Source organism: Xenopus tropicalis, chromosome 2, assembly GCF_000004195.4.
Source record: "Xenopus tropicalis strain Nigerian chromosome 2, UCB_Xtro_10.0, whole genome shotgun sequence".
Lineage (NCBI taxonomy): Eukaryota > Metazoa > Chordata > Amphibia > Anura > Pipidae > Xenopus > Xenopus tropicalis.
In genome coordinates this window covers 100,204,376-100,230,525 of record NC_030678.2, presented here as the reverse complement: position 1 = coordinate 100,230,525, position 26,150 = coordinate 100,204,376, and the positions used below count along the sequence as shown (strand labels likewise).

General features: G+C 37.0%; 1 protein-coding gene across 2 annotated transcripts in view; it reads left to right on the top strand.

The window, feature by feature from the left end:
- The window catches only part of LOC100488188 (dynein beta chain, flagellar outer arm), a 237,488-nt gene that overhangs the window by 34,425 nt on the left and 176,913 nt on the right, over positions 1-26,150 (top strand). For both annotated transcript variants that reach the window (XM_031896974.1, XM_031896973.1), the window contains exons 25-41: positions 65-187; positions 3,566-3,778; positions 4,297-4,508; positions 5,451-5,670; positions 6,733-6,886; positions 7,944-8,095; positions 9,384-9,557; positions 9,905-10,114; positions 11,231-11,366; positions 12,117-12,260; positions 15,771-15,925; positions 16,735-16,924; positions 18,262-18,437; positions 21,140-21,266; positions 23,202-23,356; positions 23,684-23,785; positions 25,606-25,749. In XM_031896974.1, coding sequence (XP_031752834.1) covers positions 65-187; positions 3,566-3,778; positions 4,297-4,508; positions 5,451-5,670; positions 6,733-6,886; positions 7,944-8,095; positions 9,384-9,557; positions 9,905-10,114; positions 11,231-11,366; positions 12,117-12,260; positions 15,771-15,925; positions 16,735-16,924; positions 18,262-18,437; positions 21,140-21,266; positions 23,202-23,356; positions 23,684-23,785; positions 25,606-25,749 — 2,787 coding nt within the window. The remainder of the gene's footprint in view (positions 1-64; positions 188-3,565; positions 3,779-4,296; positions 4,509-5,450; positions 5,671-6,732; positions 6,887-7,943; positions 8,096-9,383; positions 9,558-9,904; positions 10,115-11,230; positions 11,367-12,116; positions 12,261-15,770; positions 15,926-16,734; positions 16,925-18,261; positions 18,438-21,139; positions 21,267-23,201; positions 23,357-23,683; positions 23,786-25,605; positions 25,750-26,150) is intronic.

Genomic DNA, 26,150 nt, shown 5'->3' with positions numbered 1-26,150 from the left:
ATTGCTTATTAGAAGAGACAAATAATAATGAAATGGATATTTTTGTTGCCATTTCCCTTGTTAGACGTCCAGTACTTTAAGGAGCTTGGATTCTTTCTTAAAAAGCACAGAACCACAGATTGAAAGTATAACAGGAGAAGAACGGGACACAGGATCCTTCATGAAGATGATGCGTCTTTTTAATAAGGTGATGATAACATAATCTACATCTCAACACTGAATACTCATTCCTTACATAATGACATTTTCTGAGCCCAGAAATACTTTCCTTCCTAGTCATAGAGTAATTATTCTCTACAACCTCAGCAAAGTGTAGGTAAGGTAAATGGTTTAATAGGGACCAGCTCATTATTAGTTGCATCTGTTCCTAGAAAATACTTTGGAAAAACAAATCATCTTGGTTACCCTTTAATAAGCTTGCTCCATGGTTTTTGATTGTAAAATGTTTGATGTAACCTTGGTTATTTGAGTTAGCCTTGAGTAACTCAACATTTTTTCACTAAATGAGTTGGCATATCACTGAGGAGATCGGAGGCACTGCAATATTTGGAACTGGTGAGAATTGCTGAGAGTCTTCCTAGGATGGCAGCTGGTATGTCATAAGAGTTAGAGACATACAAATCTCTTGTCTGACGTCATTGGCCAAACAGTCAGTCTCTACATGGTGTAGTGAGTTCATAATGGAGTTCATAGTTTGCACAATGAAATCATCCTAAGAATGTAATGTATGGTCAAAATTATCACATTTTTCCTTGAGATCTTTCTGGTTGAGATTTGCTATAAAGTAGCATAACAATTACCTAGAATAATTATGACCTTCAGTTTTCCAGATGAAAGTTTTCAAGTGACCCTTTAATAATTTGGAACACCATATCTTAAGGTTAAAAACATATGTATAAAAAGAAGAGCATAATAACAAATGCAGCAGCCAAAAATCAAATGTTAGAGGTCAGGCCAAGGTTCAGGGTACACAGTATAATCCAAAAAACAGGAAATCAGTCTCAAACTAGCATAGTACAAGGTACCAGTTTTCTGTCTCTTTAAGGTTATTTTGGGACCAAGTCGTTTGCACAGTTGGAGGGTTGGTACAGTGCTACACAGAAAACCTTACTGATCTACCAGTTCTACTCTGATACGCTATGTAGTTGGTAAGGGCACACAAGTAGCCCTAATAATTTAAATATTTGTTGTTTTGAGCTGTATCCTCTTATGATAAAGTCCATCCTGAAGTGTTTTTGCCATGGTCCACAGTTAGTTCTACCTTTACCTTTTTTTTATACAGGCACAATTAGAGCTCAAATAAAATTCACAATGCGGTTTCTGACATGTTCCCATTATTTTGAATTTTTTTTCTATTTTTGCTGATGACACTAAATTGTGCAAAACTATAAGTTCCATGCAGGATGCTGCCGCTTTGCAGAGCGATTTGACAAAATTAGATAACTGGGCAGCAAACTGGAAAATGAGGTTCAATGTTGATAAGTGCAAAGTTATGCACTTTGGTAGAAATAATATAAACGCAAACTATCTACTGAATGGTAGTGTGTTGGGGGTTTCCTTAATGGAGAAGGATCTAGGGGTTTTTGTTGATAACAAGTTGTCTAATTCCAGGCAGTGTCGTTCTGTGGCTACTAAAGCAAATAAAGTGCTGTTTGGTATAAAAAAGGGCATTGACTCAAGGGATGAGAACATAATTTTGCCCCTTTATAGGTCCCTGGTAAGGCCTCACCTTGAGTATGCAGTGCAGTTTTGGGCTCCAGTCCTTAAGAAGGATATTAATGAGCTGGAGAGAGTGCAGAGACGTGCAACTAAACTGGTTAAGGGGATGGAAGATTTAAACTATGAGGTTAGACTGTCAAGGTTGGGGTTGTTTTCTCTGGAAAAGAGGCGCTTGCGAGGGGACATGATTACTCTGTACAAGTACATTAGAGGGGATTATAGGCAGTTGGGGGATGTTCTTTTTTCCCATAAAAACAATCAACGCACCAGAGGTCACCCCTTTAGATTAGAGGAAAGGAGTTTCCATTTGAAGCAGCGTAGGTGGTTTTTCACGGAGAGGGCAGTGAGGTTGTGGAATGCCCTTCCTAGTGATGTGGTAATGGCAGATTCTGTTAATGCCTTTAAGAGGGGCCTGGATGAGTTCTTGATCAATCAGAATATCCAAGGCTATTGTGATACTAATATCTACAGTTAGTACTAGTGGTTGTATTTATAGTTTATGTATGTGAGTGTATAGATTGGTAGGTGTGGGTTAGGTGTGCTGGGTTTACTTGGATGGGTTGAACTTGATGGACACAGGTCTTTTTTCAACCCTATGTAACTATGTAACTATGTAACTATGTAACAATTACAAACCTTTTCATGAAAATGTAATGATTTTGCACATATATGAAATCCTTTAAACCTTCCCCAACACAGTTTTGTGGGTTTATGTGGTAACTTAAGTTGGTAAAATCTATGCCAAGTTAGACACTAAATAACAAAGAAAAGATACTTCATTTTGAAACTATCATTCTTTTTGTTACATTGGCAGCAATTGTTTCTGTTGAAAAATGGAAAACTTTTGAATGCAGGTCCCTTATATCAGCGATTTTCAACCGCAATTTTTACTTTCAAAGGGGGCCCGGCGATGCTACAGTTTTTTTTAGTAGCTCGGGCCCCTTTTAATAAAATCCGGGCCCTGTCATTGGTTGCGCCCCGTGTGTACGGGTGACGTCAGTACGCACGGGGCGCAACGTTATAAAAGGGCCTGTGTGCGGTCGCGTGTAGGCAGAAGTGCAGAGGCGGCACGCGTGAGGGGAAGATGCTGCTGAAGCCGCCGAAGAGCAGAAGTAAAATGCTGCTGGGCACCAATGTATTAGGGGGGGGCCACGGGGCACACTAACTTATGGGGGCACTGCTGCTGGGCACCAATGTACTAGGGAGGCTGGCTCTTGGCACCAATGTACTGGGGGGCACTGCTGCTGGGCACCAATGTACTAGGGGGGCACTGCTCTTGGCACCAATGTACTAGGGGGGCACTGCTGCTGGGCACCAATGTACTTGGGGGGCACTGCTCTTGGCACCAATGTACTGGGGGGCACTGCTGCTGGGCACCAATGTACTAGGGGGGCACTGCTCTTGGCACCAATGTACTAGGGGGGCACTGCTGCTGGGCACCAATGTACTAGGGGGGCACTGCTTTTGGCACCAATGTACTAGGGGGGCACTGCTGCTGGGCACCAGTGTACTAGGGGGGCACTGCTCTTGGCACCAATGTACTAGGGGGGCACTGCTGCTGGGCACCAATGTACTAGGGGGGCACTGCTGCTGGGCACAGAGTTAAATTTTTTAACATTTTGTAATGGTGGTGTGCCTCGTGATTTTTTTCATGAAACAAGTGTGCCTTTGCCCAAAAAAGGTTGAAAAACACTGCCTTATATCATATTATAAATCACTCAACAAAAGAAAAAAAAAAACAAATCATATCTATGAAAATTATATTTATCGTAGCAAATCAAACAACCTAATTAAAAGCATATGAGCATATATAAGCATGTTCTACCTTTTGTTTGATTTATTGAAGGTTTCTGCAAAGCAAGTAGAAATGGACGTTCAGTTTGCTGTACTGCAGAGAACAGTAACACTGTTGGCAAAACATGGCACTCAGCTTCCACCAGAAAGTGATGTCCTTTTCAGAACAATGCCAGCACGGTGGAACAGCATGAAGACAAAAGTGTCACTTGCCAAACAGCGCCTGGGTCCCAGAATACAGCAAGAAGCCGACAGGGTGACAAGGGTATGTTGGCATTACTTTTTCTTTATCTATTTGTGGACAACCATTGCAGATATCACAGAGACTAATGAGAAAGCACCAGTAGAGGCACTTGCTAAGAATTGCCATTTTAATCAAATAATTCACATTTTTAAAAATGATTTGCTTTTTCTCTGTAATAATAAAACAATATCTTATAATTGATCCCAAAGAAAATATAATTAAGCCTTATTGGAGCCAAAACAATCCTATTGTGTTTAATTACTGTTTAAATAATTTTATTTGCAGACTTAAGGTAGTAGAATCAAATCACGGAAAGACCCCATGTCCCAACTCCAACCTTAGTGCTGAAATATAGACACCCTCACAGGACATTTGGAAAAATCACAGTTTATCATAATCAGGATCTTGATATTGTCACAAGGTCACAAGGAGATGAGAGAAATAGCTTCCTTCTCATAGTGACCGGGTGCTTGTGCAGTTACTTTTTTACTAATAATGGATTTTGTTTTATTTTACAATTACAATGTTTTTTGCTTTAGGATCTTGAAAGATTTCAACATAAACTTGATGCATTTGGCACTGACATTGAAACCTCAGATATATACACATGTAAATGTACATCACAGGAAGCCTTTGCAATAATACAGAATTTCAACACGCGAGTAAAAATGCTACAAAATGAAGCCAAAGACTTAAAAGAGCTGCAAGAGCTTCTGGAAAGCACTGTGATAGACTTCTCCATTTTAACCAAGTATGTGACATTTTGGGTTGTGTTTAATATGGTTACACCTTTACTGTACAGGGACAGTGCAATACTAATGATAACATTCCACAGCAAATTCTGTGCAGAACACTAATATAACTGCTTTAAAATCTTTATTTTAAAATAAATATAGCAAAGTGCAAACACAGGTTCACTTGCTTTGTAAGTAAAATATAATTTTGGGAAAAGATAACCTGCTTTGTTTCAAGGCATTCCAAAATCTTACTATGAATATACAGCTAGGGTAGATACTTTGGAATATGGCCAGCTCATGTCTTAGTGCACATCAGCTTATAAAATATATATTCCCGTAGATAGCAGTAGACTAAAGGTGACCATACACGCAGTGATATTAAGTTTCGTACGATAGACAAGGCGACCAATATCGGTAAAAGCCTTTGGAAATCGGTTGTCTCATAGATCGGGCAGGACTAAATATTTTCATTGGGTGCCTTTATAGGTGCCTGAATATCACAACATTAATGCTGAATTGTCAGATGAGGTAAAGAATTCCTTTGTTTTTACCTGCATATCTGATGATCCAGCTCTTAACATTGGTAGAGTGAAGGAACGATCTTTCCTACAACCAGTTGTCGTGGGAAAGATCATAATTGTAGTGTGTATGGCCATCTTAATGCCACTGCATATGCATAATGAATAGGGTACACACAGTTTAATTGCAGATACATTTGAATGAAGTATCTAAGAGCAGTGGCTGGCCTCTTTTTTATCATCAGGGAGATTTATAAAGCACAACTATTTTTTAGAAACATACTTTTGGAAAAGGAGACAAGGCACCAAAGAATATTACTTTTACAGGATGTGTCAACAAGATAGATTTTGCTATTTCTGTTAGGTATCTTTGTAACAATGTAGAGGGAAAATGGATGTGACTTGATCTTGATTTCATGGATATTTTGCTTGTCACAGTTGTGAAGATTTATTAAGAAACCTCCAACTCGTGTGGCTGAATGTGGATTTAATCCTAAAAGAACAAGCCATGTGGAAAAGCAAGCTGTGGCAGAACATGGAGACTGAAGAGTTGTACAAAAAAAATGCCCAGCAGCTGAAACTGCTGCAGTCTCTGCCCAGAGAAGTCCAGGAATGGGATATCTACAAACACACACTGGAGGGCGTCAATTCTATACATGTAAATATCACATGCTGTGAAAAGGAAGGAGATTCAGGGCCAATATGTGAAAATAGATTTTTCTAGTGTAAATTACATTCCTTTCCATAAGGATAAAGGTATAAAGTGCAAGGTTTGCAAACTAGTTTATAGTTTATGTGTAGAGGTCACAAAAGATAGGGCTGCCATCAGGAGGTAGAGGGGGTTCAGTTGTGCTGGCCCTGGTGAAATCCTTTTCTGTAAGTGGACCCAGTCGCTTTGTGAATGTTACTTAAATGTAACATGACTTATTATTCATTTTAACTAGTTATATGAACTGCTTATGAACTACAGTATCTCCTACATGAACTTTCCAGCAGGGGAATGATTGGTTATTGGGCCCCACAGCAACATAATTGGGCCCCTACATTTACGCTATATACATAACTTATGCAAAAACTTACTTTACTCGCAAAGCAACATATATAACTAATGTATGAACTCCACTGACCCCAATTAAAATACTTATACTTATTAAATACTTGTACTTATTAGAACATTAATCATTTTTACTATTTTTATGAACTACTACTCACTAGTTACTGGGCCCCACAGCAAGATCATTGGGCCCCTTAACATGCTCAGTTTACATAACTCATGCAAAAACTTACGTAACTTCCATATCTAACAATTACAGCCAGATCAGGGGCAGGAAGGAATGTATGGTTTAAACTCTGGGCAAACTTCACTGACCCCCAATGAACTGACTGTTAATTAACATATTAATCAATGGAACACTTTAGATGAACTGCTAATTATACAGCTGTTTATATTGCATACACAAGGTGTGTGGCCAAAATTTTGGTACTGAGCCCTTTTGTATGGGAGGCCCCATAGAAATAACCTGTACGTGGCCCCTAAGTTTCTGATGGCAGCCCTACAGTACATGCACACAAAATATGTTTGGACATATATATTAACTGGATTACTAGACCTGGGGCAAATTTAAACATGTTATTCATTGCTGTGATGGTGACCGATTCAAAGGAATATAAGTAATATCAATTCTTTTCTTAGTAATGTTTAAGTTAACTTCCTTTTTAGATGACATTGCCATTGATAGAAGACCTTAGTAATCCTGCAATGAGAACAAGACATTGGAAACAACTGGTTCGGCAAACTGGAGGGATGCTCCGTGTGACAGCAGAAAGCCTACAGGAAGTGACACTTGGGGATCTCTTAGCCATGGACTTACAAAGTAAATTATGGGAAAATATGTATGGGATTGTTAAGATAAAAACTGTTTTTCCAACCTGTATATGATATAAATAAATCCAAAACTGTAGAGATTTTAAAGAATATTGTAAAGTAATGAATTCTTTTTTAAGGAAAAAGAAGAGACCTAAATGAAAAAGATGCAGTTCTGCAGGTGTTTTCAAAAAACAACATAGGTCAATGTGTGCCTGAAGCATCAATTATTTGACAAACAGAATGACATTTCTATTGTGTGTTACTGTAAAAAGTAAAGTAAATTAAGTCAGCTTGGCAAGTACAAGATTGTTTAATATCTCTAAATGTTTATGAGCACAGAACCGTTTTTAGATGTATTTGTTAAAAGTAGTAGGCACTTTCCTGTCCTTTCCTTAGTTAAACAGTTGACATATCCAAGGTTTTACCTTTTAAAGCTCACAGGCAAAAACAAAATTTACCTGCATTCTGAACACTACTAACATATGATTGGCTCCTTTTACTGCACTGGGGCTCATGTGTACCTACCTGCAAGGTCAGCTATGTACTCATATTCCCTGTGCCTCATCAGTTGCAATTTTGGATGTTGCCCCTAAAAAGATCAAATTCTTGACAATATCAGACATATACATTGGGAAATTAGATAATTTGAGTTGTGTACATGGACCAGAATGTTCCTTGTTTAGTCTGAAATGGACAGATTGGCAATGTAGACTTCGCAAATTTGCAGGGGAGTGAAAAGCAGCTTTACTTTTTGGTTATGGACAAAGTGTTGGTTTGAACCCTTTTAATACCAAACAGAATTTTATAGAAATAAGTCATGCTCAGTTTGTTATCACTAAAATGTTCATTAGGCAAAACAACTGTATAATTGCTCCAGTTAACTTTTACTTTACCTCTTTCATTTTATGTTTATTCTTCCATGAAATGTTAAAACAATATTTTGAATAATAAATTATTATACAGTAATACATTATTTATGCATTGTTTTCTCTTTACAACTTTGCTGCAACTTGAAGTTTGTGTTATTATCTTACCACTGATTACATTTATGTGTTAAACAACAGAACACACTGGTGATGTGAAAACAATAGTGCAGCGAGCCATTCAAGACGTGACTATAGAGAGCTCTTTGAAGAATTGCGAAGAAGTCTGGTTGAGCAGAATCTTTGACCTTCGGCCTCATAGCAGAGTAATAACAGCCAGGGCACACAATGAGGTATGGTCCTGAAATTGTATAGTTCTTTGAAAAGCAGTTGAACGATTATAGCTTCAACAGAGGAAACATTACAGGTTATTGAGGGTACCTTTGGCCTCTACAGGCAACATATCCACAAAAACTTTCTTACTGTTCTTATTAAGGTAGTACAACCGAAGCAAGCGTTCTAAAAATATATTTATATGGCAGTATATTACCGTCTAATTTACAGCCTTTGGATAAATATAAAGTTGTTACATCTTCTGTTTTCTATGTTTATGTTAGTGCTATCATTCTGTGACAAAAATAATAAACAAAAATACTGACACTTCTAATCCATTGACAGCATGGCATAAAAACGATGTAAAGTTGTTTTTTTTTTAATGCATTTGTACTTTGTAGCATACTTGATTGGTGTGACCTTCTTTGCTATACACATTTTTAGCCCTAGAAGAAAAAAGTATGCTACTAGCAGTCAAAGATGAACACAAATTCTAGTATTTCTTTAGGGATTTTTATAGGGACTAAGTATTACCTGCAACTTGCTTTCCCAGTTAAAAATTCCCAAAGGATTGCCACTTTTATTAGACACCTCAGAGCTCACCTGATAGTATCCAAATCAGAAAAGATGAAAACTGCTGACACCAAACAGTTCTTAGACCCGCAAACACCTTTTTTTCATGTTTCACGTGATAGAAGTTGGAATGATGGGAGCTACAACAAAGAGCTAGCCACGGCTCCTGCATAAACTATAGCAGACAAGGGAACGTTGTGCTTACCAGTTTAAAATAAGTGGTGGTGTAATAAGGATTTGACCACAAAAGTTGTACAGGGACAGACAAAAAAAATCTTCTGCACTCATATGAAGTTTTTACCTTGGCATGGAATGCAGGATTCAGGTAAAAGTTAGTCTATAGAAATACATAAAGAAATACTAGATGAAAGTGTAGGACTTGCCAGAGCAGGGATGACTATGACCCAGTTGGCAAACTTAAATATATTACACTATATGAACAAACAAATCCTTTAGAGGGGAAGTCATTTTTTATTAGCTTTACACACAATGGGCCAGATTCAATTAGATGAGAAAGACTTATAGGAAAACTATTATGCATTTTAAAATGCACCAGTTAATAGAGCTTCTCCAGCAAAATCCTGCATTGAAATCCACAGCGGGAGTTCCTTGGTAGGTGCAAGGCCCCTGGGGTGGTAGCCACGGTGGGCCCTGCACCCCCAAGTCTAACACTGCTTGTTAACAATTTTTGAAAACATTCTTAAAAATGGCTGTTTTCCTTTTGTTGTCATTTAGGAAATTGCAAGTTCTGTGTCTGGCAGTCACTACACTAAAGGAGATGGCAGGAATATTATAACCGGGAGAGGCAGTAGAAGAATGAGCAGACAGTCGGATAAGGCCTTTTACATGTCAAGAAAAGGAGACAGAGGAAGCACAATGTCTCTATTTGAGTCTCTAAAAAATATTGAGGTGACAAACACAAACAAAGCAGTTTGCTTTTATATGTTAAATATATCTTATTCCAACTCCATCTTTTTGCATTTATTTTATGGACAATAGGTATAAAATATAGATATATATATATATAGTATAAAGTATAGAAGTAAACTATTGCACATAACTGTAGGCTTATAGACCCTTGTATAAGATTTGGCTATCCTTCTTGCTACTCTCAAAGACATATATTCCACCTTCACCAGTTTTTTAATGTTGCTTCCTAATCACATTATCAACTGTCCATGCATTAATTGAATGCTAAACTACAATAATGTGCTCTTTTAATTGAAATTGAAAGCAGTATATTTTTATATTCTTAGGAACATGGCACAGTCATGCTCCTGAGAAACACAGATGCTATATTTGAGGAACTTGAACACCATCAATTGCTTCTGACCACCATGTGGCCTTACGCAGAAGCTGGGTCTTTTTTGGATGAGCTGCATAAATGGCACAGAAAACTCCAGATTATAGAATCAACTGTTCAGCTGTGGCTCTCAGTGCAGGACAAATGGACTCAGCTTGAAGAGGTCAGTGTACCCTGTCATACATCTGTACTTTAGTAAATTACAACTGGTTTTGAGGGCAGAGTATCAGAGTGCATGCTTTCTGAGAAGACCTTGACAGGGTCAGCGTCAATTTGAAAGGCCCCTCCCAACAACCACAGGCCCTTTCCCCTTTATTAAGATAACATACTAGACTACACAAAATACTTTGGCTGAAAAAGGCCTCAGCTGATTTAGTAATAAATTTACATAACTAACAACCAACATATATAAACATCAGTTAAGTGTAAGGCAATGTAAACAATTACATTTATATAATATTTAAAAATTGACTTCTTTGTAAACTCTGATAGCCACTGAAGGTTACAAGCCATTCTAACCAAGTTGTCCCTCCTAGGTGCAGCTTTCCTCTATAACTCATGTCCCTTCCATCAGGCCCCTTCCATCACTTTGACCCCTGGTATGCCCTACACTTCATACCCCTATCACTGAAGGTGGTACTAGTACATACTATTACCCCCCCCCACTCTGCTACCCCTTTGCTCTGGGGTGGAAGTTGTTCAAGTTTAAATGGAACGCCCCCTTCAATTCTATCCACCTTTAACCCCTCTTGACCCTTCTTAACAGGCAACCCAACAAACTACAACCCCCATAATTCCTAACACACTCCTCGGGTTCCTTTTTGGCCCTGTCATGGCTCCAGTTCCTGGCTCGCTCCATTTGGGCATTCTAAAAAAAGTGCCTACGTATGCAACGAAGCTGATGAATTTTAATTTTCATTAGTATGAACGTAACTTTATTTCAGCTTAATTAAACTACAGAACTAAACTGAAAGACTACCTCTTGGAGCACTCGCATAGCACCTACACTGGGAAATGGCACTTATATTTCAGTGTCACCCACTGTAACCTGCAGCACTTACTAGTAGTGCTATATAAATAAAAATATTCATGCATACTATGTAAAAAGAGGATCTTGCTCTCTTGGGCATGGCCCTCTTTTGCTCTTGTATTGGTTATTTTTGTATGTTTTCTTGTATGTTTTATTGTACAACGCTGCAGAATATGTTGCATTTTTAAAAATACATGTTATTAATAATAATAATGATAATGGTAATGATTAATCTTGAAAATCTTGCAGGTGTTTTCCACCCTGCCATATCGTGTTGCCATGCCAAGAGAAGCTGTGCTTTTCGCTGATGTCCACCACCATTTTTGTTGCCTTATGAAATCTGTGGAGGACAACCCAAACATACTGCAGACTTGTATGAGAGGAGGTGAGACAAACCTCAGATTTATTACAAAATAGAAAGTTTTAATAAGATGTATTAGAAAATAGTTTTAATAATTTAATACATTTTAAATTCTTAATTTGTATTATATGAAAAAATATGACAAGATTAAGTAACAGGTTTTATCTTCCCACTTATTGCCTTTCTGGAAAAAATGAATTTGCTTTATTCTGGAGATTTTTTTATTTTTAAAACAAATACCCATTCAGCCAGCTAAATACAAATTCTGTTTTTCTGTAGACTTGGACTAGCTCTTAGATTAATTCACAGTATAATTATGATGGTTTTAGCAACCTTCATCAGTTCAAAATAAACAACGTTAGATTTACTTGAGTATTCACCTTGTCATTGTGGGAATATGGTAAAATGTTTTATGAAATGTTTCTCCCTTAATGGTATCATTTTATCTTGAAGTGTATTCTATCATGGTGGTATATATCATTTGTAATCTATATTAGCAGTTATGCCCCTGGCAGTGGGGAGGAGCTTGCACTTGATGCTACACAAGGCGCGATATAGGGAAAAGTAACTTTCTTTGAACTATTAGCAGTTAGCAGAGATTTTGCTTAATTTTGCAAAGACTTGGAATTGATTATAGATTCAGAAATATTCTACGCCACAAGGTTAAAATTAAAACAGAAACTGAGAAAATATTGTGTTCACTGGAGTTTAGCTAATATTTCCAGCAACTTGATAACCAGTTTATTGGTTTGTGTTTCATTTATTTGCCTTTAGGGTTGCAGTCTCTTCTTGACATGTTGAACTACAAGCTAGAACGGTGCCAGCGAGCAGTTCGACTTCACTTAGAGCAGAAAAGAATGGCTTTCCCACGGCTCTTTTTCTTGTCTGTTGAGGATACTCTAAATATTGTGTGCTATGGTAAATATTACTTCCATATTCCATGGCAAGGGTTTTATTCTTGAATGGAGTTTCATGGTAATTTTCTGCTGCAGAAAGAAAGCTTTTAGTTAAAAGTTAGCAAATTTGATCAACAAGAAAAAAAAAATCTAGCACTATATGAATATAATACATCTCAATTGAAAACCTTAATAAAAAAATGAGAGTACAGGTATGGGATTCCTTATCCGGAAACCTGTACAGAAAGTTCTGAATTACAGAAAGGCTATCTCTCATAGACTCCATTATAAGCAAATAATTCTAATTTTTTAAAATGATTTCCTTTTTCTCTGTAATAAAAAAAACAGTACCTTGTACTTGATCCCAACTAAGGTATAATTAATCCTTATTGAAGGCAAAACATGCCTATTGGGTTTATTCAATAGTTAAATGATTTTTAGCAGACTTAAGTTATGGAGATCCAAATTATGGAAAGATCCCTTATCCGGAAAACCCCAGGTCCCGAGCATTCTGGATAACAGGTCCCATACCTGTACTAGTTTTATGTATAGTTTATAGGAGATTACTGTCTTATATAGGTAACCCCCCACACGTTTTCTTTATCAGAAATTAGCAGAGTTTTGATTGCAATTCAAAAATCCAGAATTTTAACCATATTATTATTTTAACCATTTGAATGTGTGTTCTGACACATTCAAATGTTATTTCCAAAGTACCAAACTGCAATATTTTGGGACAATTGAGAAAACAAATTGAGCTGCCCCTTTGCTGCATATTATCTTTCATATATTTATAGGAACAAAGATTAAACACCATAAATATAAATTAAATGGGACTACTGAACAGTTTTTAGTCCAATATGCATAGGATTACCAAAGCATATTAAATATAGAGACTACAGAATAAGAAAAAGCATCTACAAATTTTTATGCCTGACACTTCATCTACACCAAAATCAACACATTTTGTGTGGTAAAAGCTCCTAACAATAAGTTGATCTCAGAAACCTATATATTTTGGAAAAATTCAGAATGCATCTTTCTACTCCAAACTACTGGAATGCAATGCTTGCTAAAGTTAGAGTTTTTTCAAAAATGTACCTCAGTTTATAACCATAGGTATGAATACAAGGAGTATGATACCAAATATGCATAGTATTATAACTGTGTGATGAGGAATGCAGAACAATGCAGAATCCAATAAAATAACTCAAAATCCTATAAAACCAATTAAAGAAAAAAGTAAAATGAAATTGTCACAAATTGAGATTGGTGGTCATGATCCCAGACAGAAGAGGCTAAATGGGAATTGGGAATGTGCAAGCTGGTACAAGGACCAGGCAAGCCATGGTATACTGCTATAAATCATAAACTTTACTGGGAGGGTGAGCCTTAACTGCCCAGGTCTCTGTCCCAGTGGATAAAAAGTGGTTAAAATACTCCACAGTACCACTTTTTTTGCTGACACCCATTCCAGGGGTGCCTTTGTAAAAGAGGGAGAGAGAAAGAATCCACTGCATGGTACAGAAGGCAGTGGGGAATTAGGGTCATATCAGTTCCAAAGTATCACACTCCTATATTTTGAAGTTACTCTTGAATAACACAATTTTCTGCCAGTAATTACATTATGAAATCTGTAGAGCTGCTTCGTGTGTCCACTTGTTATCTCTTTTTATTCATTTTGCCCATTTTTAATTAGATAATTTTTAATTTTTTCATTCATCCAAGCAAGGATTATGATATAAAAAACTGTCTGCCCATGATTCAATATCACTATTTTATTGTTCTAAACAGCATGGTGTTTAGCAAACTGTACATATATTATTCCTTCTAGGAGCTCTTACAAAACATTTCATTCCATCTCGGTCTGTATTGCAACCATAAATAAAGCACTGGAGGCATCTCAGGTCACTCTGCATTTACATATGTTTCTTTGTAATTCAGGATGTTCCCCTCCTTGTTTCCAGCATATTCCCCTTAGCGATTTCTGTTGGATACTAACATCAAAACTCGGCATATGCACAAACAACAGCTGATGGTTTCAGCGGGGCAACTGAATCCTTTAGTATGTTCACAGCAGTGTTCTGTCAGTCACAATAATCTATCTATCTATCAGTCTAACATTATTATATTCAAATGGATTGTCCTAAAAAAAAAGGTTTAGTATTTGTGAAAGGGATACATTATGCTAGTAAACTTGTTTATATCTACTACAGGACATGTCATAGATTCTGTAATACAGGGCAGTAATATGTTATGTGCAACAAAGTTGTAATTTATATAGCACAACTGATAGCATACTGAAATTTTAAAAACATCTTGACACTTAATATAGAAACCTCAGTTTTGCAACGTCTTTCATATTGTTTTTCATAGTTTAAATATCAGATACAGGGAACAGTTCTGTCCATCATCTAGATCAGAGCTGTCCAACTGGAGGCCCGTGGGCCAGATTTAGAGCTCCATAGGATTTTTATGGCACCCAGTCTGCTCAAAGGCTCCATAGACTTCACTGCATGACATCATGATTTTCGTTTAATCCGGCCCTCAGACATACTATATGAGAAATAATTGACACACCACATGTAATTAGTTGGACAGCACTGATGCAGATGAATCTCCACTGAGGGGCTGGTCTAGTAGAGCAAAAAAAACCCACACATTTTAAGAATCATATGAATTTCTTTAAACGTTTCCACCAACAACTTCAAACTGTTGGTCAAATTGACCGTAACCAATTTTTATCAGAAAGTGTTCTGTTTATATCAGTAAGTTTATACTAGATCACTGAAAATGTTTGTTTAGTGTTGGGCTGCATATATTTCAGCACACTCTCACCCAATTAGTCAGCTCTACTTTAAAATAGATGTTAACACTGTACACATACTGTACATATCTGGAACAAAAACTCTAATTTGGCAAGCCTCAAAGTGTGAAGTTTTTGGATAAGGTATCTCTTTCCTATACTAGCAAATGAGCAGGCAGCAGTATATAAAAGAACTACAAACCATCTTATGTTACAGTTGGATACTGCAGTCAGTCTAAATTAAATAGTGTGTATGTTCATTTTGCTTTTCTACCATTGCTTTTCAGTGCAGCCTTCTTTAGTACCTATCCATTTGAGTGTGTACTTAAGCTATTCTATTAGTAGTCATTATTACATTACAGGCTGTATACTTTATCAGGACTTGTCCAACAGGAGGCGCTTGAAGAAAATGTGGGCGTTCAAAACTTTTATTACTCCAAAGTTATCCAAAGCCCAATAACCTCTTTGTTTAACATTGTGATTATTATTATAATCTGGTCCCAGAGTAGCAGTTATATTGTATAATAATAAGTAAATAATATTTTTATATTTGGAGCCACATATATATGGCTGCCTATTTGCAGCCTCTTGTTGTAATCAGCTAAATAATGTATATAACCCACACAACATAAGATCATTCAGTGGGCATGGTAGTTTGATGCATTGTGAAATAAAATACAACAGCAGTGCACTATGCTTTTAAAGAATCATTTTCTTTTTAAACAGGTTATGACCTTAATGTATTGAGCAGCTACATAATGAAGGTATTTCCCCACATACTCAATCTAATTGTCCATACAAGTGAGCCTGCTTCCGAAAATTTCTGTCCCAGAATCATTGGACTAAGAAGTTATTTGATGGAAGAATTGTACCTTACTGAGGTAAGGGTATTATTGTGCAATTAAGCAACGTCCATTATGGTTCTGAGAGCTTTTTAAGATTTATTGCCTAGTGAAGGGGCAAATTTTTACCCGAGCAGTGTCTCAGTCTAAGGCAGGGGTCCCCAACATTTCTTACTCGTGAGCCACAAATGTAAAAAGACTTGGAGAGCAAAAAAGTTTATGGAGGTGCCAAATAAGGGCTAAGATTGGCCATTAGGTAGTCTCTATGCACACTACCACCTTACAGGAGGCTTTATTTGGTAGTAGATCTTGCTTTTATGCAACCAAAACTTGCCACCAAGTCAGGAATTCAATAATAAGCACTTGCTTTGAGGCCACTGGGAGCAACATCCAAGGGGCTGGTGAGCAACATGTTGCTCATGAGCCACTGGTTGGGGACCACTGGCCTAAGGGCACAAGGGGGATGTAAGTTTAAAAAAAAAAAAAGCCCCATCCCTAGCTTATGATAGGATGTACACCACAAATAACTGCTATTTGATAACAACATCTCTAGATGCTGCTCTTTTCTTTGCCAATATTCAGACTATTTCTGTTTGTGGTTTGGAAAAAAACAGGATGTTTATACATCCAGAATTAATATTTAATGGTATAACACAGTCACTAAGCATTCTGTTCCTTGTTTGTACTGATGTTTAATTTAAAGGTATTACTGTACTAATACGAGATTGTACAACATTGATAAAAGTGAGTGAAAAAATGGTTAGAACAACAGGGGACTTCCGCTTTAGAGCCTTCAGCAATCTGCTGTCCCGTGAGTAGCTGACAACTTATCTTTTATTTCTCTGCAGCCACTTGAATGCAGAGGCCCTGTGGAGAGTTGGCTATCGCAACTTGTAGACAGCATAAAAGTTTCACTTCAAAATAAACTAAGGGAAGCTTTGGAGCACACAAAAAATGTTCAGTGGAGCAGAAAAGAGATACACAGTGCAGGAGCTCGACGGGTGGTGATAAACAAAGAACCTGAAACAGATGAGAAAAGTGTGTGATTATTTTCTCTATTCTTTTTTTTGAGTAACATAAATATGACCAAATGCAAATCAAGTTTTGTTCCTTGCAGCAATTTGCTTTTGTTCTGTATAAAAATCTATTTATTTTATTTCCTGATTACCTTCTAACACCCCTATGACTGGTGAGTATTAAACTGGAATGTTAAAATATACTTTATTGTAAATGCCTTCAGTTCTTCCTAATGAGGTGGCTTGAAATCACTTTATTCGTTTATCATCATAGACTGTTATCTGTAAAATTGTTGTAGTGGTCCTGAGGTATAAAAGGGTCAATGCATTTTTTTTATATGTGGCATGGAATGTGTTAATATTAACATATAGTGGAAGGCACATTTTTTACTTTCTAATATCCTAAATGATTTTATTGTTTTATATTTAGACCAATGCTATATACTACTTTCTTGGAGAAAAGTCACACTTTTTTTTAATACGGTTAACAGACGAACATATGCAACTTTTTGTTGTCTAGAGACCACAGCAAACAGACATTTACATTTTTGAAGCTTTTGTGCTTTATGCAAAATTCCAAGTATATATTATCATTATCTTCATCATTTATTCATGGAACTCCAGCAAGTTACAAAGACATTTGCAATAATATTATAACAAACAGTCCACCTATCACTGTTTCAGGTTTGTTAGACCGGGCAATTTTGATTGATTAACATTACAAGTGGTGACAGGGGGATAAAGGCATTTTGGTCCCTGCTGTTCTCTACCATAGGGCAGAAGTAGTCAAAACAAAATAGACTAAAGTGATGTTACTTTCCCTCTCCTTTAATAATAGGTGATTCTAGCTACTAATGAAATCTGTGGTGCATGGAAAGATGACGGTGCAAATACAAAGAATTCAGTTTTAGATAAGTTAAGTTTTAGAAAATGCTGGGGCATCAAGGGACAGACAGCAGGATGGTAACCTCTGACTTGGGACAGAGCAGGAGATAGAGCTGGAGCAGACAGTATTTACTGGATGTTATGTGCATAAAAATGATATTGCCATTGAAATGACTAAATCAGTTTTTCTAGATATTTGTACAGTGTGCCAACAGGGGGACCTAAAATGAGCCTTGGGGAACACCAACAGAGATTGGGGGTGTGAGGGGAGGTTTAACCAGAAAAACATTAACTTAAAAAAAATCAGGAAGATGGAGAAATCTAAGGGATGGAATATAATAGCAACATTTACATCACAATAGGAACAAGTCAGACAATTCAATGTCTATAGGCACCCATCTAGGCTCACTTGCTCAGACCTATATTGACCATACAGCATATACTTTAAAGGCAATGTATTGTAATATTTTTCAGGTGCAAGTCCATCGTTTCCAGATGATGTTGAAGGTTCTAGTAATAGTCCAACATCCAGGCACTGTTCTGTCTGCACTCTAAGTGATGTGGCCTTTCTCAGCACTCAGATTAAATTCACCAAGGCACTGAGGGAAACTATTGGAAGTAGCAGTGAATACAGCAAAGAGAAACTACAGGTACAGCAGCTTTCTCACTGACATATTGTCATCTCAGTTTCCCTTCCTGCTCACTGTCACACGCCTGAATACACACAAGTGCATGCTGTTAATCTGCAAGTTTGCCTGGATATTTTATGAACCTGTCACTGATATTTAGAATCCATATGCCATTAACAAACATTCTCGGGTCACCTTAAAGTCTTCTTATCAGTTGATTTATACAATTTTTGATAGGCCATCTTATTAGGAAAATGTTACACAGCTGCTGTCTAGCCTTTTTTTCAGTCTGTCTCATGCTTGGCAGTATACCCTACAGTGCATCTATGCTAATAAACCAGAGCAAGAAATTACCATAAAATGGGAAATGGAATTATCATGACAGCACTGACTGCCTTGAAAACATGTCGTAACTCATCAGCTTTAGGGAAATAATGGCTAAAATACTATGTGCTTCCATATGAAGAATATATATATTTACAAACATTATATATAATCACAAGTGTACTTGCACATCTATCTACCCATCTATCTATCCATCTAAAATCCATCATTTTATCTTGAAGGAGAAACGTTATATTTTGGGTAGGCAGAATTAATAATACATTGAAGGACAGTTAGGATGGTGAATACTTTTTTCCTTCTTCATTTATTACTGGAATGGTTATTAAATGGATGGTATTACAAGGTTTTTATACAGTAGTAATGTTATAACCCTATGTTGTAAGTCTTATATATCAAATATTGGTCATGACAAAGGCAAATTGAACCAAATAGTGTAACAACTAAGAGTACCCCATACATAATACCTCCTTAATGTCTCTTGTCCATTGACCTTGTGTGCAATTGCACACGGTTCATCACAGTAGTCCAAACCAACATGTTAGCATTAAGTACACAAAGGGAAAGAATGATTGCCAGCGCTTAGTTTGCCTTTAAAAATAGTTTTTACAAAAAATGAGGTGTTAGTACCACACTTTGGCCAAAATATGTAAGCTCACGTGCCACGTCAAGGCCCCTCATTGTACGTGAGTCCTACACTGTCTATTGACATTGAGTCTGTGATGCAATTAAAATAAAGTCCCCCAGCAAACAATGTGACTGAGTAGTAAGACTTATTGCACCTACCTTTAGCTCAAAAAGGCTCTAGTGAGAAAGCAGGGAGCTTTTAAGTCCCGGTTCATTATTTTCTGTGTTTTGTGTACAAATTGTAGCCAAATATTGCTTCTAGCTGCTATGTAGCCTTTAAACTAATGAATCACTTTCATGTGTATGCTAATGAGCTGGGGCTTAAAAGCTCCCTGCTTTTCCACTAGAGCCTTTGAGCTTAAAGGAACAGTAACACCAAAAAATTAAAGTGTATAAAAGTATCTAAAATATAATGTGGTGCTGCCCTGCACTGGTAAAAGTTGTGTGTTTACTTCAGAAAGTCCACTATAATTTATATAAATAAGCTGCTATGTAGCCATTCAAAGGAGAAAAGGCACAGGCACATAGCAGATAACAGATAAAACACTATTGTATTCTACAGAGCTTTTCTGTTATCTGCTATGTAACCTGTGCCTTTTCTCCTTTTTTCCAGCTTGAATGGCTGCCCCCATGGCTACACAGCAGCTTATTATATAAATTATAGTAGTTTTACTGTAGCAAACACACCAGTTTTACCAGGGCAGGGCAACAGTGCATTAAATTTTTATTACTTTAAAGCTCTTTAATTTTTTGGTGTTACTGTTCCTTTAAGGTAGGTGCAACAGGGTCTTACTACTCAGTCACATTGTTTGCTGGGGGACTTTATTTTAATTGCATCACAGACTCAATGTCAATAGACAGTGTAGGACTCACGTACAATGAGGGGCCTTGACGTGGCACGTGAGCTTACATATTTTGGCCAAAGAAATCTTTCTTTCTCTTTGTGTATAAATAATGGCTTTTTATCGTTTCTAGCAGCTGGTCAACTCCAGAATGTGGGTTAGACCGAGCACTGGCACAATAGTGTTTCTAGCAGCTGGTCAACGCTACAGCGTGGGTTTGACTGAGTGCTGGCAATTTCTTTCTATGTTAGCAATAAGTGAAAGTTGTAATAAGCATGTATAGGCCCAAGTACCTACTTCCTCCTTCACTCCTGGTGAAGGAGGAAGTAGGAAGTTTCTCATGGCGAGGAGAATTATCACCAATGGGTAGTCCTGGCCGTGGTTCCAGGGAATCCTTGTTAAGCCATTGCACAAATGCACTCGACATTGTAAAATGGCATATGTATACATATGGGAATCCAAAGATTGTAGGCAAGATATAAATGCTGTGAGCTATAGAATAAGGCAGAGAGATAACAAAAGCCTTGTATTTAATGGAGATTTAACTTAATCTGCAATAGCATGGTAAACATATTTAGCACTTTACGTGTTTAGTAAACTGATTGATTAAAGGGGTTGAATATCTATCTGTATTTGCTCAGTATTTATCTGGAGAGAGATCTCAACTTCAAACAAAAAGCCCAATGTAGCCAATTGAACTAACAATATTTTTCCCATCTTTCTAGCTGTAGAAAAGCACTAGACATTTTTATTATGTGAGGTGTGCATGCTAGGAGCATAGCTAGTGAGCTCAGCTGCCAGTGACGTAACCATAATAATAGTAATCATTATAAAGTATTTTGAGTTAAGAGCTCATTGAGTAAAATAATTTTGCTGACCCTAGCAATAAAGCATTGTGCTTTTTATTTATAGCAGTGCCTTAAGGATCTGACAGAAGGAATTGAATACGCTGCCAAGACATTAAATGAAATTCCCCAGAAAGGCATTCGGCAGCAGTCTAAAAGAACCTCAAAGGCAGAGAGGGAAGGAAATGGCCAAGGTAAGTCATACTTAATGATTTTAGTTGGCGTCCATTGATCTGCTCCAGGGCCCTTTGAGAGCTGGGAATATAGAAAAGTCTATTAAATGTGGTTTGAATGTTCCATTTTAGCATTATTGCCTGCCATCGTACTTTTGTGTTCAAATAGACTAAAGCTTTTTGTGTCCCGGTCAGTCCCTGAAAGAACAGTTCATATTAAACCCCCCGAATAATGTGATTATAAAACACAAACCAATCATTTTTAAAGAAGGCATGCTTTAGATATATTAACAGCTAATATACACAGGATATTAAGCGTGCTTGTAAAGAGATTGGAGCAGACATAACAAATCTGCAGATTTTCAGCTATCAATACATTTAGCAAGTGGCTGGATGCCAGTTGTTTAAAATGTTTGTAACTGGCCTACTTGAACCATAGGCTGTAAAATAGTAGATTTATCAGGTATTGGAACTTATAGCTCAGAGATATAATTTTCTAGTAATTTTATTCAACAATCAGCTCAAGATGTTGGTGCAATGTTATGAATAAGTTTATAACCGTTAGCATGACCAACTGGCAGGAATTACCTTGAGTGCTTTACAGACTGTCCATATATAGCCGAGCCACAATTAGCTGGAATACTGTAGTTATTAATCCTATTATTCCTACAGGATACACATATCCTTTGGGGCTGATTGCTCCATCCCTGGACTGCCCTTTAGTGAAAGATTGCTACTTTTCAGTAAGGAATATTGCTATAAAAGGTCCCAGATTTTGAAGCAAAGAAGGACCCTCTAGGGAAGGGATGGGACATCCAGGCCCGGATTTGTGGCGAGGCCACAAAGGCCCGGGCCTAGGGTGGCACAAAGTTAGGCATGACATGCCTCCCCGCCACAACAAAATTTTTACATTTTGCTCCCATACGGAGCAATAGGGACTTCTCCACATTGGGGGGAATGGGGGGCAGACTCGGGGCACCCAGATTTGCAATCCGGCACTGGGGACATCTGCCATTGACTTCTACAGTCTCCATTAAGTTTATAGCACTGTTGAGGTAGACTATGCATGCTTCTGTTTGGACACAGGGGTGGAAGTGAATGTTAATCATAATGCATGTTCTGTATTCACTAGTTACAGTCTAGATAATGAGTTGGTTATTATAATTGTTGGCAACGATTTCAGTCATTAGATTTCTCATATTGTTGTCCATGTCCTGGAAAATATAACATAGCTAGCAAACCTACACAAGTATTAAGTGCTTTCCCATAAGGGATTGGGAGAGCATATTACCATCTGGAGCATTCCTAAAAACATTACACCATGTACATCATTGTTATCAAATATTCTAATTTCCAAAATTCACAAGAATATATAAACATAAACAGGTAGGCAGGTCCATTGATGAATAAACCAGATAAACATCATATTAATGCTGATAGCTTTACTAATTTTTTTTCACAATTAGTGTTTTTTTGCTCTAAAACTCAAATTTTTCATGTAAAAAAATATTATTTTGTGATCTATTATGTGGCAAAACCACAACAAATCTGAAAGGAAAAAATATGCCATCTAAAAGCTGTCTACATCATGTAGAAATCAATGGCAGATGTCCCTTTTACAACTGGAAGATCTTTCTTTGCTTTCGTGGTTTTAGAGGGTTTTGGGGTTCTTTGATGCTTGCATTTGTGCGACAATACTAATAATAAATGACTAGACATTTGTGGTTTTAGAGAAAGTGTGTTTAGTCACTTTGAAAACCATGAAAATCATAATGGTATAATAATAAAGCTGCCCCTAAATCTGGCCATAGAATAGAAAACTTTTGTCAAATACACCACGCATCTTGTGGGTGTCTTAGTAGATGTTGGTGTACTAGTATAATCAGTTTAATATACTGTTAGCAAAGTAGCGGCCATTATTTGTTAAAGCTAACAAGTTTTTTTCTCAATATTTAGTCCACTTAGATGAACAACAAAGATCAGAATTAATGAATGACAATGGTGGTGATTCCAGTGAAAAACAAGAAGAAAGTCAACAAATAACTAATACTTCTTTGTCAGCATGTGATTCAGTAAAACTTGCTAATCATATACTTCTTCTTTTATATCAGGTAATTGTATACATATACATATATAACATCCATGTATATAATTAGTTTGTGCCAATGAAGCTTAAAACCTAAGTTCAATATCACATTTACACTCCACTGCTGTTTCATGTATGTGCTTGAATACAGTTTTGTAGTTATATGTAAATTATATGTAATTCTCTAAATTAAAAAATTGATAATCAAAAGCCAATTCTTCAATGTATAGCCATTAAATTATATTGATGATTGTAGCAAACTTGAACATTCCATTCTAAACTTTAATGAAATTCTTAATAAGCTGACTTAATTTGATGTGGATTTCACTTTCATTTTCTCTCTGCATTCTAGCGTGATGTTGTACAGCAGTACTTTAATGTAGCAGCACCAAGTCTGAAATTGAGTCATCATCTAGAATATGAGTATAATGACAATGGGGCAATTAGTATTAGGGTAAGTAAGTCTGCAGCTTATGTGTCATCTGAACACATTATAAAGTAATGCAGGCACAAAATGGAAAAAACATTTCAAATGTCAAGTGAGTGACAGGGCCATAAAAGGATGGAAGGACCATGTTATCCCATACTTTATCAAGCTGCTTTATTACTAAAGACCAAGACAAATTACTAACCAAAACTCTTTCACCCATCTCACTAATTTAATATGGATTTTCTTTGAAATCATTTTCAGCCTATCAGTCTCCAGGTTTATTTTTCCTCTGCAACCACCCTAGCTGGCAATCTCTTCTTTGTGTCAAGTTTCTTTATTAGCTATAGTTCACTAAGGTTCAGTGATAAGCCCATCCTAAACAGTTTTCACTTTTGCTCTTAGTAGCAGTTATGGACTGCTGTAATGGAATTCTAATTACCAAGGTTCCTTTTCTACTTTTTTAGCTCTTACATTATCTGCTCATACTGCACTCTGGGCCTCATTTACTACTGCCCCTGCCAGCAGGACTTGTAGTGCTGCATTAAAATGTCACAATATGCAGAGCACAGCAGTCACTGGTGCAAGGCAGTCCTTTTGACCAGTGCACGAATGACATGCAAGTTAGGGAAGGGGAAAGAAGCAGGAGGGAGCATGCCCCTGTGCCTCCCCTGCTTGCTGCTCATAAATACAGCCCTGCTAAACTGAGGCAGTGCAGTACTCCATGTGCCAATAACCCTTTCTTGCCCTTTTACCATGTTGCAATAATTATGCTAACCTTTAATTAGCTTTTATTTATATAGTACTAACATTCTTTTCAGCCTTTATATTAGTCACTACCCCACAGGGCTTTACAGTTTAAATGGTGAATGTAATAAAAGTAGAACAGTAGTAGTTTGTACCAATATGCAGTTTATGCATTAAAGCTTACTGGAAATTCTTTGATTTTTATAAACTCACCAACTTTAACCTAAACATGCTAATTGTCAGCTTTATCATGTAACAAAAAACACCATAGCACCTTGAAGTAGCTCTTAAAAGCTTTATGTGCAGTTTAAATTTCTACTAAATTTTAAAATTCTTCGTTTTGTACATTTTAATTGGATTTATGACTTTTATTACAAGCATATTTATTTTGGAATATTGGAGGAAACTAAGTTTCCACCTTTTCAATACAGTGGGTCAGTTCGGAGGGGTGATATTTCGGAGGACAGGACGATTTCCAGGTATGGGACGTTAAGGTGTTGGAGGCAGGTTGGTGATGTCTGGGGTGGGGCTATGATGCAGTGATCAGTGATTAGCGATTAATGAATCCTGTCCAGCTTTCCTAATTTGGAAATCTGGACAGGCAGTTTTCACCAGGACCTCCCTTCCGACAAGGCTGTACAGTTAAAAACTGGACAGGTGGCAACCCTATGGGAAACCCACAAAAGGGGGCTGAAATACAAGCAGTTCCTCTTCCAGTAACTAGGCTGTGAGCAAGGTGGCTGTGTTTCTGACTAGAAGTAAAGGGATGTACAGCTGACATTGGATCTAAAGAAAGTGTCCTTTGTGTCAATATCATTGACAATTCCTTGTAACCCTGTTCAGGTCACAAAAATTTCCTTATGTCCTAGGTTGCTTAGTGCCCCTCTATGTTTTCCTATACTCTTAAAAAGCTCCTTGAATCCCTTGAAGTCCTACTGGACACAACCAATGAATAAATGCATTTCTACTTACAGTATATCTAATATTTAAATTAAGCTTTACTGTCATTGCAAAACTAGACACATATAATATGAAATCTTTTAGTCAGAACTGCATTCTGCTTATTAACTACAGAATTTGCTTATTAACTGCATTTTCAGATTGGTGATTCAGAGATCCTTTACGGCTACGAATACCAAGGACCACGCAAACACATGCTCATTACACCACTGACAGAAAGGATCTTTTATAGTCTAATCACTGCAGTTTCTTCTGGGACTGAAGCAATGTGTGCTGGTCCCCAGGTAGTTTTTAAAAATATTTTTGTTGCAATATTAGAAATATAAAGAACCTACATCGAGAGATATTTTCAAACATATAGATAAAGAAAAAAACTTCTACTGTAACTTAATAAATGGCAAGGTAACAATAAGGGAAGCAGCTCCATTTATGGGCAATAACTTATACTCCTTTATACATCCTTTATGCAACAGATTAATACAATGTCTTTCACCGTAATTGTGTTTTGTTTAAGCTTTTGTAAGTCCTCTTAACACACTGAGGCCTGTATTAAGGAAATGCCCCCGCAAGCTATTTTGAGAATCAAGTGGTAATTCGGGTTTTTGGAGTAGTTGTGAACTTTATGGAGAATCTTGCCTTCTCCCTATTATTGTATTTTCATAGTACAGGTAAAGGACCCATTATC